Source organism: Diabrotica virgifera, chromosome 8 (assembly GCF_917563875.1).
Source record: "Diabrotica virgifera virgifera chromosome 8, PGI_DIABVI_V3a".
NCBI classification, from domain to species: Eukaryota; Metazoa; Arthropoda; class Insecta; order Coleoptera; family Chrysomelidae; genus Diabrotica; species Diabrotica virgifera.
Genome location: NC_065450.1, coordinates 229090565 through 229107751, shown reverse-complemented (window position 1 = coordinate 229107751; position 17187 = coordinate 229090565). Strand labels below are relative to the sequence as shown.

Genomic DNA, 17187 nt, shown 5'->3' with positions numbered 1-17187 from the left:
AAGTCTCTTTGTATAGACTGTTGTACGTGTAATTTTTATATATGAATATTTAAATGGATGCTCAACTTACATATTGTACTGTATAATGTATAAGTGAATAAAATCAGTTTTTGTATTATTCGTGTGTATTTTTCTGTTTGTTAATCTTGAAATACATATGGAGCTTCTATCGGACATCTTTAAGAGCAATATGCCAAATTATTTGAAAAAGAAAACATTCGACCAATGTGTGCTTCCAGTCATGACTCACGGCGCCAAAACATTATCGTTAACCCAGGCCACAGCAACTAAACTTAGAGTGGCCCAAAGAAGAATGGAACGGTCACTACTTGGACTGACTCTCAGAGACAAGGTTAGAAATGAGGAAATGGAAAGAGATGGCCTATTGTGGACACGTAGTAAAGGGACACCGGTATAATATTCTTCAACTTATGATGGGTAAAATCGAAGGACGCAGAGGAATTGGTAGAAAACGGGCCTCTTGGTTGAAGAACATCAGGGAGTGGACAAGAATGAAGAAAACAGAACAACTATTTAGAATAGCTCGAGACAGAGACAGTTTCGCCATGTTAATCTCCAACGTCAAGGGGACTGGATAGGGCACGTTAAGAAAAAGACAGGACAAGGAATGAAATATACCTAATAGTTAATAAGAGCAAATGCCTGAAAAATAAAATATGGGTTTGTTGTGGCCATTGTACAGACAAGGTGATCATCTTAAATCTGTCAATTACAGAGTGGTACTTACAGTATATAAAATACTCTCTAACATCTAAAAAATTCTAAGTAAATATACAATCATTAGTATTTTGTCTTACTTATGTTAATAATATTGAAAAAAGTACCAATTGAAAAACTAAGAATTTATTTATATCTTAAATAATGATTAAAAAATACAATTTGCTAACAAAAAATAAATAAAACAAAATTTTAGTATTAAATCTTACAAAAATTACTTAAATAATAAAATCAGGATTTACTTAAATCATTGTTAATATTAATTTGGTTTCAACTCAATTCGATATTGTGTCCTGGTTGTCCTGCTGAAATAGAAATATATATAAATGTATATTATGTTATAGAAAAAGAGAATACGATTAGAAGTGGCTCTTTACATGTTCTACAGGTAAACTTACTGTTTTTAGATAAAACAGTTGTCTAAATATAAATATATTTCCTATATTACGAGCTTCGTAATATAGTCATATGTGTGTTTAAAATTAATCTTTATTGATTTTAAACAGGCCTACGACTACATCTCACGAAACGGACTATACGACGCAATGAGATTACTAAGAATACCAGAGAAACTGATACGATTAGTTAAAATGGCGATAACTAATACAATCAATAAAATCACGGTCGAAGGAAATCTTTCAAATCAATTTATCGTCAGTAGAGGATTATAACTGGGATACCTTCTATCAACAGACCTATCCAAGCTTGTACTAGAAGAAATTAGAGGAGCCAAGATCCAGACAAGCGGCAGGATTCTGAACAAAAGACAACAGTATATAGGTTTCACAGCTGACTTGATATTTCTGACACGTTCAAGAGTAAAACTTCGAATAATGTTCACAAAATTTGAAGAAGAAGCTTGAATATAGCCTGACTATTAATCAAGTACATATGGAAATGAGAGTGAAAATACAGGAGAAAATAAATTGGATCACCCTAAGGACGAATGACAGAGGGTATTAAGTTGAGAATGTAACAAAATTTGAGTACCTTGGAATAACAGTTTCAAATAGAAAAGGCAAAGAGAGAGAGAGAGAGAAATAGATAAACGGTTATTGAAAGGTAGCAAAGCAGGAGGACCATTAAACGCACTGGGCAAAGAAACGTGTCCAGGGCAGCCAGGATTCGGACTTATGAAAGAATATTGATGCCAACGGTGTTGTATGCATGTAAAACTTGAAAAATGAATCAGAAAGAAGAAAAAAACAGATTTGGGAGAGAAAAGTCTTGAGAAAAGTTTGCAGTAGTGGTATAAAGGAGGCTAACGGGGAATGGCTAATAAAGAGGAATAAGAGACCCAAAATAATACAGTAAATCAGGGCACATGGAGGTAGATGGTTGGGACATATTTTACCAATTCCAAAAGAAAAAAGGTCCTAAAAATTTTGCAAACAGGGGGAAACTTCCAATGAACACCAATACCAACCAAATGATACAGAAAAGATAAAACAAACTACATAAATAATAACTTATAATATGCATTAACTAATATATTTTTATTTTTGAACAATTTTTTTCTTTAATTTTGAACCTTGTTGGAGGGGTGGGGGAGTTTCCCATTTTCTCCTACCGTATATTATCTACAACTAGTTATTTGGCAAAACAAACTGAATAACTGGCAGCCAATTTGAGAGATATTTGGCCGCTACTACCACTACCTGTTAAATTTCTATTGAATGACCCTTTAGTCAATTTTAACCCAATCTAACTTAAAACTTAGGTAGACCGATAAATTATTGATCCAGATTATTAATTTTGCATTAATTTTAATAAAGATGCATTTTTATTAAATACAATTTGCATTTTAATAAAAAAAATGATAGTATTATGGTATTAAAGAAGCGTTTTGCTATAAAAGAACTAAAAAATAACTTTTCTCGACGTAAAGAGTTACTTCTGATCAGGTTTAACAGTAAAGAAATATCACTTACTATATTATCACGTCCGGAAGACCTTTTACCTCGCGTGCCCATAAAACCATACGGCACCCTCTTTTCGTCATTATGCATATCGCTCCACTGATTATTTTGTGGGCCATTCTGTCTGTTATATTGCTGTACTAAATAATCGAGTAAGGTTTGTTCGTCCTCTAGCCTGACTGGAATTTCCATTTCAACCGAGTTGTCATCAAGATCATCTCCAGCTTTCTTGCCTCTTACTCCTAAGAATCCGTATGGTACTGCTAAGTAGCACTCCAACGCAAATAGAAAGAGAACGATTAGCGGTAATACTTGCATCTTAAAGCTGCAAAAAATCAAAAGCATGGTTTGATGAAGAATGTCATAAAAAAAGTCAAATCAAAAACATCGCGAGAAATAAATGCTTAGATAATGGAAGGCAGGGAACAACTAGAACAATACCAAACAGAAAAAATCAAGAAGCCACAAAGCAGTTGCGTAACAAGGGGGGTTTTGGGGGTTATAATCCCCCTCCATTGGGATATATTTTGAGCTCTAAACGCTTAACACCATTACTATTACATGCCTTCCAGATACCTCTTACTAGTTGTAACCCCTCCCTTTATGATCGTCCTGATTACGCCGTTGGAAGAAAAAAAACATGGATATATAAACAAATAATGCAACAGAAATAAGTAATAAGAACTTTAAGACTCTTTTCGAATATATAAAACAATAATACAGAATAAAAATAAACAAAAGAGGTTGGAAAAACATTTTACGGATCTATGCAAAACCAGCCTAGTGTTATACACAGAAGATGAAGAAATCAGAGATAATAAAGATGCAGAGGTAGACGTGCCAACTTGCCAACCTATCTAGAATTCATATATGTCATAAAGTAACTACTAAACAAAACTTCAGTTCCAGATGAAATTTTGTTCAACAGATACTGTTGAACAAAATACTTCAAGAGAAAAGAATACCAGAAAACTGGAATAAAGCAATAACAGTGTTACTATACAAAAAGGGAGACAAATGTGTGTTCTGAACAATTATTATAGACCAATATTACTAGCGAACACCATGTATAAACTGCTTACAAAAATTATAACAAACAGATTACTAATAGGAAAGCTAGACAGATAGGTACCAATGTCGATATCAAGCTGGATTCAGAAAGAGATACAGCACAACAGACTACTTGCTAACAATGAAAATACTTATTGAACGCGCTAATGAGTACAGAATACCGCTATATATTGCTTTTGTGGATTTTGAAAAGGCCCTTGACAGTATTGAACACTGGGCCATACAATCCTCGCTAATAATGGACGGATCGACTGTCGATACACAGAAATGTTGAAAGACATCTACGAAAAAGCAACAATTACAATAAAACATCCACATTAAAACAACAAACCAATTACAACAAATAAAGGAATTAAGCAAGGGGACAAAATATCACCAAAATTATTTACGCAAGCATTAGAAGATATAGGTGAAAGACTATGAAAGATATATTCAAAAAACTTGAATGGCACAATAAAGGAATCAACATCAATGGACAACTGCTGAATAACCTGAAATATTCGGATGACATAGCGGTGATCAGACAATATGAAAGATCTTAACGAAATTATGACACAATTAGACAAGGAAGCAAACGAGATAGGTCTAAAAATGAACTACACAAAAATTAAATAACTATATGACAAACGTAGAAGACGACAACGAAACCATGCAAATAGGAACAAGTACAATACAGAAAGTCAAGGAGTACATATATACCTAAGGCAAATATTAAAACGGAGTAAAGAAAATCAAATAGCAGAAATAAATAGAAGAATAAGACTCGCATGGGTGACATTCGGAAAAATGAGCTATATGCGGAAAAACCAGAAATATGCCCAATAGCTCCGCACAAAAGTATATGATCAATGTGCCCTACCAGTACTTACAAATGGAGCACAGGCGTGGACCTTCACAAAAGAAAATACGGAAAAGATGGCCAAGACTCAAAGGGAAATGGAAAGGCAGATGCTGGGTATCAAGCTAAGTGATAAAAAGAAAAATACATGGATCAGAAGTAAAACAAAAGTGAAAGACTCCAGTGAAAGACAAACATGCAGCTACTGTCAAATGGAAATGTGCAGGACACAACAGCCGACAAAGATACGGGAAATGGATTAAAGTGATAATCTACTGGAGACCTTGGAACCATAAAAGAGGAAGGACAGACCAGAGATGAGATGGTCGGATGAGCTAAAAAATACGCAGAGACCAGATGGACAGGATTAGTACTGAACCGAGAAGATTGGAAAAATAAGGGGAGGCCTACGTTCATCGTTGGACAAATAAAGGGCAATAGATAGATATATAGGGCAATAGATAGATATAGGACGAAAATATGCGTGTAAAATGGAAAAACGGATACATTATACCAATTTTTAAGAAAGGAGATTCAACTAGCTGCAACAACTATGGAGCTATTATGTTACTGAACACAACGTATAAGTTCAGATTATCATATTTATAATCGTTACAGAGAAAAACATAGAACAGTATCAACAGGGATTTGGAAAGGGAGATCAACAATAGTGTCAATACACGTACTATCGCAAACCATCGAAAAAAGCTACGAACATGACATAGAACTACATAAATATATATTGTTCGTCGAATTCCAACAAGCCTTCGACAGCATATACAGACAACAATTATTATTAAAAGAAATGAAAAGGATGGAAATACCAACAAAGATAATAAGACTGACTAGATTGACAATGAAAGACTCATCTCATCAGCAAGAGTTCAAACAACTGAAGGAGATACAAACGACATCAATTTAAAAGAAGCCTAAGACAAGGAGATAGTCTGTCAACGACGCTATTTAATATCATACGATAATAAGGAGTAATCAAAGACAGGAGCTTAAAAAAACAATTATTCAAAGTTCAATACAACAAAGATCTAAAGGGATACATATAAAAAGAGAAGTAAGACACAGAAGAATAGAATGGAATGACCAGATAAGCCGAATGACGACAAATAGAGTAGTAAGGACAGCGAGAGACGGTTCCCCAATAGGAAGACGATAAGTGAGAAGGCCACGAAAACGATGGAACGACAACTTACTAGAGGCACATTGAAAAAACAGACAGAGTCATGTGTATACAAAAAGAAAAAGAAGAAGAGAAGAAGACCTTTTAATATGTGCGTAAAAAAGATGTTTAAAAATGCATTAGAAGCCATCAATTAAGGTGTATCAATTAACGGAACACTAGTGAATAATCTTAGATATGCAGTCGATACAGTACTTCTGGTAGACCGAAAAGGGCTGCAAATTTTGGTTGATCGCACTACACAGTAGTGCGGAAGGTATGGAGGGGCTCTGAACATAAAAAAGACAAAAATCACGATTGTCAGTAAAAACAAGATTGAAGAGGAAACAATATACGTTAAAGGAAAAGCTTTAGAGAAAGTAGTCAGATATAATTTTCAATAATAATTCAATAATATCTATGACACAGGCAATATCCCAAAAGATTGGCTAGTTTCAGAATTTATTACCTTACCAAAGAAACAGGGAGCAAAAAAGTGCGGAGAATATAGACTAAGTCTAATGAGCCATACATTAATTTTTTCTTAAAATTATACATCGTAGAATATACAATATTTTCGATCTCTGTTTGCTAAAGATAACGATAACGAACCACCAACACCTGAAGTGACAACAAACGAAGAAACAAATATTGAAGAAGCAGAGGTAACGGAAGCATTAAGGAAATTAAAAAATAAAAAATCACCAGGAGAGGACAGAATATCGAATGAACTCCTAAAGTATGGAGGACAAGACCTGACCAAACAATTATTAAAACTAATCCAAAAAATAATAGAACAAAATAGAATACCATAAGAATGGAGATCAAGCATCCTAATACCTCTCTTCAAAAAGGGAGGAAAATCGGACCCGGAGAATTACAGAGGAATTAATTTATCAAACACAACACTAAAATTAACGACCAAAGTGATAACAAACAAACTGAATAAAATTATAACATTAGCAGAAGAACAACAAGGTTTTAGGTCGGGAAGATCATGCACCGACGCTATATTTATAATGAGGTAGATTCAAGAAAAATCGTTAGAATACAACAAACCAGCATACTTATATTTCGTGGACCTTAAGAAGGCATTCGACAGGGTCAAATTAAAGGACGTTATCCATTTATTGTACGCAAGAGAGGTACCTCTAGGAATAATTAAAACGATCGAAAATATTTACCAGAACAACACAATAAGAGTAAAAGTAGATGAAGAACTTACTGACCCAATTGAAGCTGGCAATGGGATAAGACAGGGAGATTCCCTGAGTCCTCTGTTGTTCAACCTGATCATGGACGAAATAATAAAAAAAGTAAGAACAAAAAAGGATACCAAATGGGACAAAAACAACTTAAAATAATCTGCTATGCAGACGACGCAATACTAATATCTCAAAGTGAAGATGATTTACAAGGTATGCTGCACGAATTTAATATAACCGCTAGAAAATTTAACATGTTAATTTCCCCAAAAAAGACTAAATGCATGGTTATAACAGCAGATCTAATAAGGTGTAAATTAGAGCTGGAGGGTCAAATAATAGAACAACTCATGGAGTTTAAATATCTAGGCATCACACTATGCAACTACGGAAAGCTCGAAACAGAAGTGGAAGATCAGGTGAATAAAGCAAACAGAGCCGCAGGTTGCCTAAATGAAGCAATATGGAGAAATAAAAACATCGGAAAAAAAGTGAAAGGCAGAATTTACAAAACAGTCATCAGACCAATAATGACATACGCGGCAGAAACACGATCTGATACAGAATGGACAAAAAGAATGCTAGAAACAGCAGAGATGAAAACATTGCGAAAAATCGATGGTAAGACGATGTGGGATAGAGCTAGAAGTGCAGATATACGAAGGAGATGCAAGGTGCACAACATTAGTAACTGGGTGAAAAGCAGAAGAGTAGAATGGAACGACCACATAAACCGAATGACAACAAATAAAGTAGTAAGGACGGCGAGAGACGGTTCCCTAATAGGAAGACGATCAGTGGGAAGACCACGAAAAAGATGGAATGACAACTTACTTGAGACACATTGAAAAACAGACAGAGTAATGTCTATATAAAAAGAAGAATAAGAAGAATATACAAGTTATGCGAAGAGAGAATACAAGACACATAGTTTGGATTCATGAAAGACGTAGGTACAAGAGATGCACTGTTTAGTCTACAGGTTTTATTTCAAAGATGCAGAGATATGACTTGCGATATTTACACCTGCTTTATGCAACTAACCAAAAACATTTGATACACTTCAACACCGAAAAATGACGGATGTTCTAAAAAAAACCCGACGAATGGATGATCGACGTATAATACAAAATTTATACTGGAACCAATCAGCCACAATAAGAACAAATCTTGGAGATGAAAAAACGGAAGCGATCCGGATTCTACGAGGCGTTAGACAAGGATGTATACTTTCACCTATATTATTTAATCTATATTCAGAGGAAGTATTTAGAGAAGCCTTGGAAAATTGCGAACATGGAATACTTCTAAATGGGGAACGCCTAAACAACATCCACTATGCAGACGACACCGTTAATTTTGCAGACAGTTTGAACAGTTTACAGCAACTAATAAACAAAATAAAAGAAGTAAGTGAAAGATTTGGACTTCAAGTATATATATATATATATATATATATATATATATATATATATATATATATATATATATATATATATATATATATATATATATATATATATATATATATATATATATATATATATATCGGTTTTAAAACGTTCTCCTACGTCTTCCGATGCCTAGTCGCCATTCACTTCGGTCCATCCAAAGGTCTTCATCCAATTCTCTTTCTCTCATTTCTCGATTTATGCCTTCTCTCCAACTCAGGCGGGGTCTTCCTCTTTTTCGTCTACCATGAGGGGTCCACGTTAGGATTTGTTTCGGGAGTCGTTCTTCGGACATTCTTTGTACGTGTCCATACCATCTAAGCTGTTTGGTACTAATGTCATCTACTATTGTGTGTTTCACATTCATTATTTCCCTAATTCTGTTGTTGGTTACCCTTTCTAATCTTGATTTTCCTGCTGAGCGCCTCCAGAAATCCATTTCTGTTGCTTCAAGTTTTCTCTTGTATCTTTCTTTTATTTGCCATACTTCACTGCTCTAAGTGATTATACTCTTAACAATTGTATTGTATATTCTATGTTTGTTGTTGTTTGATATTGACTGGTCCCAGAGGATGCTATTAAGAAGGGTAATTGCTTTTCTTCCCTGGTTGTTTCTTTCTTCTATCGTCCGGTCTACGCTTCCTTCTTGTGTGATGGTCATACCAAGGTATTTATATGCGTCGCAATGTTTAATAATTTCGCCATTCCCCAGTGTAAGGTCCTGCTGTGTCCCACCGATACACATATATTCGGTCTTCTTTATGTTTATTTCCAAACCACCTTTTTTGTACTCCTCTATTAATTTCCTTGTCATATATTCTATATCATCGTAGTCTTGCGCTAGTACAAGTTGGTCGTCTGCAAATGACAAAGTGTATATTGTATTGTTGCTGATCGGTAATCCCATGTTTTTGCATTTGCGTTTCCAAAGTTTTAGAGTTTGTTCGAGGTAGATCTTAAATAATGTCGGTGAAAGGCAGCACCCTTGTTTTAGGCCTTTGCTAATTTGGAATCCTCTCGATAGCCTGCTTCCAACTTTCACCCTTGATGCAGTTTTGGTATACAATTGTTTCGTCGCTGTTATTAAATTTGCGCTTATATTGGTTTTCTCTAATGCTTCCCATAGTTTGTTTTGTGGGATGCTATCATACGCTTTTCTTAAGTCCACATATAACAGATGCACCTCCTGGTTGACGGCCAGTTTCTTCTCAATAATCTGTGTAATACAAAACAGATGGTCAACCGTTGATCTCCCTGCCCTGAATCCTGCCTGTTCTTCAACTTCTATATCTTTATATTCGTTTTCGATTTTATTTTTAATCAGTTTTCCGTATATTCGGCTGATCGAGTTCGTTACAGCGATGCCTCTGTAGTTGTCACATTGATCCCGTCTGCCTTTTTTATGTATGGTGGATATCCATGATGTCTTCCATTCTTCTGGGATTTCCGCTCCGTTGATGCATCTTTGAAAGAGTTTAGCCAGGTTTTCATATAATTTTGTTGTGCCATATTTTATTAGTTCAGCTGGTATGTTCCCTGGTCCTGGTGCTTTGTTATTTTTTAAGAACTTACATACTTCTTCTACTTCTTTTGTTGTTACCCGTAATGGTGAGGCTAAGATATTTACATTGCTGGTATCACTGTTATTTAAAAATTCCGCTCTGTCCTCATTTAGGAGTTTTTCAAAATATTCGTCCCATTGATCCGGTGTGATTGCTGATATTATATCTCTTTTCTTTTCCTGTCGTAGCGATTTTAATACTTTCCAACTTTCTGTACTTCTCCGTCCTCCTAAATGTGTGTTAATCATGTTACACTTTTGCTCCCAAGCCTCATTCTTCTTTTGGCATATCATTTTTCGCACTTTAGCTTGGACCCTCTTGTATTCTACCTTATCGGCGTCGGTCCTTGTGTTCAGAAATTTTTTATACTTCTCTCTTTTATTTTTAATCTCTTGTTCTATTTCTTCGTCCCACCAATACGGAGTTTTTCTGTGGTTTTTTATTTGGAGTCCGAGGGCCTCTGTTGCTGCTTCCTGAAGACATGTTTTTATATAATGATAATGCTCTTCATTGCTGGTAAATTGCATGGTTTCTAACTTTTTATCTAATCTACTCCTGTATAAATCCCTCACGCTTTCTTGTTCTAAGCTGTTTAGGTTGTATTTCTTTTCTGTTAATTTTTCTATTTCCGCTGCAGCTTCTTTTAAATCTCTTGCTCTATCAAACATATTCAAGTATGGACTTCAAGTAAACATATCAAAAACTAAATTTATGATCATCTGCAAAAATAAAATTAGAGACGCCAACTACTTATCAATAATACACCAGAGGACCGAGTAAAACAGTATAACTATCTTGGAACAATAGTAAACGAACAATGGGATCACTCACAAGTCACAAGAAATAAAGTGTAGAATAGAGAAGGCTAGGAGTGCATTCAATAACATGGCCAAACTCTTTAAAAGCCACAACCTTAATCTGGAGATAAAAATAAGGCTCCTACGATGTTATATCTTCTCAATATTGTATTACGGAGTTGAATCCTGGACACTCACTGAAGCAATGGAGAAAAAACTTGAATCCTTCGAGATGTGGCTATACAGGCGAATTCTAAGGATATCATGGACGGGCAAGATAACCAACGAGACCGTACTACGAAGAGTGAGGAAAGAAAGAGAGGTGATGTAAACCATTAAAAGGACAAAGTTAGAATATTTCGGATACATAATGAGAAACGGCACTTAATACAGATTACTGAAGGTAATTCTTCAAGGTAAAGTATTCGGAAAGCGAGGAATTGGGAGAAGAAGAATATCATGGTTAAAGAACCTGAGGAAATGGTTCTCCACAACAACTAATCTATTTAAAGCATCAGTTAATAAAATAATTAAAGCCAGAATGATCGCGAATATTCGAAAGGAATAGGCACTAAAAGAAGAAGAAGACTCAGATATAGTTATTTGGGATGTGAGCTAAATGAACAATGGGACCGTAGTCTTGAAATAAAACGACTCATTGAGATGTCCAGAAGCGCTTTCAATAAGATAAAAGCAATTATGCAATGGATAAATGGCAATAGAAATGAGAACTAGAATATTGAGATGCTACGTATTATCTGTCTTTTTACATTATAAGGAGCAGTGGCGGTTATCCCTTTAGGTCAATTGGTCAATGACCTCCCTGTAATAATTGTGCAATCAAACGATTATAATGTAATTATTTCCTTAAAAAAAGAAAATTTTCTGTATTAAAATTGTTCCGAATACAATAGTATCGTTCAAAGTTAAATTTTGCTTTTATTGTATTGTATTAAGATGCCACCAGAAGATTACCGATAAATAAACATGAAATACGAGCTGTTTGACGATACCGAAAAGCCAAATTTATCTTTGACTGAAACTACACCGCAATATTACTCTTAAACAGCTAAATACGAACATTAACGATGGTCAAGAAATTTATTTGACCTCACTGTGAGAATACAGCATTGGGATTCCGAACGTTCACGAAAATACGCATTTATGCAAGTTGGTACTAAATCGTGGTCATAGGGCTTTTCATTCACAGTCATTTGTTTCGAGCTTCTGTCATGTGTCACATAATATTAATATATCTACGTCATACGTCTTTGGTTTGTATCATTGGTTATATCAAATAACGTATGACGTAGATATATTAATATTTTGTGACACATGACAGAAGCTCGAAACAAATGACAATCGATGAAAAGGCCTATTGACCGTAGACCGTAAATATCGTTTTCGTGACTATCTACGCAGGGAGTAAGTGGAAAGTGAACGTTGCTTTTCTACGTTAAAACGCATCAAGACGTTTTTAAGAAATATACTATGGGAGAGGACAGGTTGTGTGCTTTAGCTATGTTAACTATGGAGAAATCTTTAATTCTAACGATCACAAATTTCAACGAGCAAGTGATCGATCATTTCGCAAAATCTAAGGCCAGATGAATCGATTTACTTTTTAAATCCGCATAAAAATGTAAGTTTTTATTTATTTTAGGTTTTGAGTTTAAGTAGTTTGTTGATATTCTGGCTGTTATAATTATATATTATATCATACTATTTATCCGATTTATTTGACAATTAGTAATGAAAACTTTGTTCCTTTTACTTATTTCATATTTACTTGTCAAATAAAGATCCGCTTAAATTTAAACAACATATATTGCAAAATAAGTTATAAGAAACCAATACAGATGATGGAATAAGAAATTATTTAAAATGGAATTTGTAGGTCTTGTTTTTCCAAAAAAATCTTGAACCACCGGATATGACCTCCCCCTTCACTTACAGACCAGCCGCCACTGATAAGGAGTTGAAGTCTAAACAATTACGGACTCAACTGAAAAAAATTCCATGAAGCAAAGAAAAATGAGCTATTTTGGTCATATATTAAGAAATAAACGAAATGAACTACAGGAAATACGATGGAAGAAAGAAGGAAAAATTGAGAAGGAAAACTTTAGCATATACTATTCGGGAGAAAATAAACAGGAAACCAATGGTGCAGCATTTATGGTGAACAAAAAATGAGGGAAAAAGTGATACAATTAAAAGCAGTTAATGGAAGAATATCTTACATAAGAATAGAAAATAAACAAGCAAACATGTCGATAGTCAATTGCTATGCACCCACGGAAGAAGCAAGCCAAGAAGATAAAGCAGAATTCTACGACATCCTGGAAGAAACCTGTGAAAATATTCCGAGGAATGACAGATTAATAATATTGGGTGACTTCAATGCAAAGATCGGAAAGGAGGACTACAATCGTAATGTAGCGGGCAAAGAAACCATTTATGAAACTACGAACGATAATGGAGGAAAAATCTGCAACCCAGCAGCAGCAACAAACACATATATAGTTAGTACTAGACATTAACATAAAAAAGAACACAAAATAACATAGATAATACCAGGAAGAATGGATGGAAACCAAATAGGTCATATTCTAATTTCGAAAAAGTGGACACAAATAATACAAGGCGTAAGGTCATATAGAGGGGCAAATGCGGACACTGATCACATATTGTTGATAGCAAAACTTAAGATAAAAATAATCAAAGCAAATAATCATAAGGAAAGAAAAAGGAGGAAATGGAATAGAGTCAAACTGAAAACGCAAGAAAAAAAAACTACAATATACAGAACAACTGGAACAGAAACTGGATAGGTACGAGAACATAGAAATAGAAGAGGAATGGAAAAACATAAAGAACAGCATAATAAAGACAGCAGAACAAATAATAGGATTAAAAAAAACAAAGAATCGAAAGAATGGTTTGATGAGGAATGTCACCAAAAAAGTCAACTGAAGCACCTCGCAAGAAACAAATGGCTACAGAGTGCCGAATAGGAACAACTGGACCAATATAGAAAAGAAAAACAAGAAGCATTGAAACTCTATAGAAGAAAGAAGATCACATGGATCTCTGAACAAATGCAAGAATTAGAAATGAATAATAAAGACAACAAGAAATTGTTCGAATACATAAAACAACAATACAGCACCAAAAAAACTCTCACACAAAAATAAACAAAAAAGATTGGGAAAAACATTTCAAGGACCTATACAAAAACAACAACAAGGCAGATTCAGAGGATGAGGATATAAGAGATAACAGAGATGAAGAGGAAGGCGCACCTACTTATCAGGAATTCATGGAGGTACTAAAACAACTAAAAGTAAACAAAACTCCAGGGCCAGATGAAATCAACAACGAACTGATCATCAACGGAGGAGAGGAGCTCACGAAGCGAATGCACAAGTTAATGGTTACAATTATTTGGAAGGACGAAAGCATGCCCATAGAATGGAAAAACGGACATATCGCACCAATCTTTAAGAAAGGAGATCCAACTAAGTGCTGCAACTACAGAGCAATTATGCTACTAAATACAACGTATAAGATATTGACCTCAATTATAAGAAACCGACTAAATCAATACACAGAAAAAATTATAGGACCATACCAGCAGGGCTTTAGAAAAGTAAGATCAACAATAGATGCAATACACGTCCTAACACAAACAATTGAAAAAAGCTATGAACCTGACATAGAATTACACATATTATTCATCGACTTCCAACAGGCCTTCGACAGCATATACAGACAACAATTATTAAAGGAAATGAAAAAAAATGGAGATACCGGCAAAATTAATAAGACTAACTAGAATGACAATGAAAGACTCAACAGCAAAAGTTAAAACAAATAAGGGAGATAGAAACGACATCAAAATAGAACTTGGGGTAAGACAAGGAGACAGTCTGTCAACGACACTATTTAATATCGCTCTAGAAGGAGTAATTAGGGACACAGGTCTGAAAAAGACAATTATTCAAAGCTCAACACATATCATAGAATATGCGGATGACCTAGGACTGGTAGCACGAGATAAAAAAGACTAGAAGAGGCACTTTTAACCCTGGTAAGAGAAGCAAAGACGAGGGGATTAATAATCAATCAGAATAAAACAAAATATGTACCTTATAAGCACAAGAGACAATGTAAACAGAATAACAGAAATAAAGGTAGGTGAAAATACATTCCAGAGAGTAGATTGCTTGTGATGGTGGACGGCAAAAACGGAAGGAGTATAGAGATAAACGAAATAATTAAAGAAGGTAATAGAGTATATTGGAAATATCACCGACTACTCGAGGACAAAAACCTGAGCAAAAAAAGAAAATCAAAAATATATACAGTAGCAATTAGACCGGTGATAGCATATGGAGCAGAAGTAATGTGCCTTATGAAAAAAGACGAAGAAAAGTTACTTAAGAATAATTGAGAAAAAAATTATGAGAAGAATACATGGCCCAGTGAAAACAGAAACAGGGGAATATAGAAAGCTGATGAACCATGAAATAATAAATAAAACTGAAGGAGAAGATATAGTAAAATTCATTCAAGCACAAATGCGCTGATGGTTTGGGCACACACAAAGAAGAGGGGTAGAAGAACTGATCAGGAAGATAATGAACTGGAGACCAGTAACAAATAGACCAAGAGGAAGACCAAAAATAAGATGGGAAGATCAACTGCTAGACGATATATCAAAGATGGAAATTGCAAACTGGGGAGAAAAGATTCAGGACCGGAGTGAGTGGAAGAAGATAATAGAGAAGGCAAAAAAAACATCACAACCTATGAACGACGACCTAAAGGAAACTGCGGACTAATCCACCGCGTGAAATGGATTAAAAGAGCTCATAGTATTTGAGTGACCTATACTCTAACAAGAGTGAACGGTCCATATTATATATATTAAGAAATGAAAAATATAAGTTGATGCGATTGGTTATAGTGGAGTGCAAAAACAACAATAGAACTCGTCAAAACCAAAAATCGCCAATGTCTTTAAAGGATGATTCACACGAAGAAGAAGTGGGCCGTCTTTGATAATATGAGTCTCCTAGCTCGTCTAGCACATATATTATCCTCAGCCTGTTCTGTACTGATAAAATCCTCTGATGCATTCTTGTACAGTATTTTCTATAAAATATTACTTACCTTATCTAATTTTACAAAAATTACTCTTATAACACTAAAACACGTTATCGTTGAAGCTCACAATATCCACTGACTCTTCCCATCAGTGTAATTTTCCCTTTATATCAAATCCCTCCCTAGCTTAATTATATTTACACAAGGTGATTAAAAGCCTAGTCACATTAGCCCCCCAGAGCAGATTTTTCACTCCTCTTTCAGGAACAGTCTACACGATTTTATAATTAACAAAGATAAATGTATGTGATGTTAGAATGGTTATCCTAGTTACGCATCCGCCAAAATTTGTTTGTGGTGTGGTTAAATTTTCTGGAATCGCCTAATTGAGATCCTGTGTTCAATAAAAACAAGGAACATATTGTAAGTTGTGTTTGAACGATTTAGATGAGGCATTGGTGTCAGTTGATTAAAATGAGCTGATCGAAATTTTGTGTAATACGTCAAATTTATCTATGATGGTGTTTGTATAGGTGTGATAGCCTGGCACCTACGAGGTTTTAATCCATAATATTGTTTGGATATGTAAAAAAGCCCTTAACAAATGGAATTTTAACAGGTAGTACGATTTCTATGAATTTTCTGATATTAATTTCATGGATTATTGTGAAATATTATGTGTACGGTCTGTGTAGGAAAAACGACCTAAATGGTTTGTTGAATTTTTTTTTGAAACTATGGTAGAGTTATTCGACTTTTAAATTACATAGACATATTTAGTATAATTCAAAGAATATTAAAAAAAAATTCAAGGCAAAATTGAATAATAAGCCAACGGGGGCAAATTTTTACAGACAAAAAATCGATTTTGCGGTGGACATCAGAACTCATCATTGGATCATATCAAAACAAAAAATTTAAATACATAAATTTTATTAGCTTATGAGCTTCTCGAGGTAGCACTGTCCACTTTTTTAGTTTTAACAATTTTTGAGTTTTTGGTAGCACTCAGAAGTCAAAAGAACGAAATTTTTCGTTAAAAAATGGTAAAAATCAACATATTTATTATTGTTAAAAAAAATAAGCATAAAACAAAAAATATCTCGACAACTTTACTTCACTAAATATATATGACAGCACTACAGACCTGAAAGGCCCTTGGCTTCGATAGTCTTCACTAATTTCTTCCACTTTTTGCGGTAATGTACTTGTCCTCTCCAGTCTCTTGTACCCTTTTCTTCTAGGTCAGTCCGGACGGCATCAAACCACTTCCTTCGTGGTCTCTCTCTTCTTTTCTTCCCTTGTTCTCCTGCTGATAAA

The 17187-nt window shown here is 34.6% G+C and overlaps 1 protein-coding gene across 2 annotated transcripts; it reads right to left on the bottom strand.

The window, feature by feature from the left end:
- Window positions 1-848: 848 nt before the first annotated feature.
- On the bottom strand, window positions 849-16073 carry LOC114333164 (uncharacterized). 2 transcript variants are annotated; one of them, XM_028283008.2, is made up of 3 exons: window positions 15934-16073; window positions 2670-2982; window positions 849-1040 (listed from the first exon to the last, which is right to left on the bottom strand). In XM_028283008.2, exons 2-3 carry the CDS (start codon window positions 2973-2975, stop codon window positions 1014-1016), a joined length of 333 nt encoding a protein of 110 aa, XP_028138809.1. In that variant the 5' UTR covers window positions 2976-2982; window positions 15934-16073; the 3' UTR covers window positions 849-1013. The 2 variants fall into 2 exon arrangements, with proteins under 2 accessions (XP_028138809.1, XP_028138808.1); XM_028283007.1 differs by having other exon boundaries at window positions 849-1043; window positions 15934-16072.
- Between the last annotated feature and the right edge of the window lie 1114 nt (window positions 16074-17187).

What these genes read in the sequence shown, in the direction of transcription:
- LOC114333164 (XM_028283007.1), bottom strand. Translation starts at nt 2,975, where the DNA reads ATGCAAGTATTACCGCTAATCGTTCTCTTTCTATTTGCGTTGGAGTGC. An exon ending in CTTCCGGACGTGATAATATA is followed by an intron (nt 1,044 to 2,669) that starts GTAAGTGATATT and finishes TTTCTATTTCAG; the next exon opens with CAGGACAACCAGGACACAAT.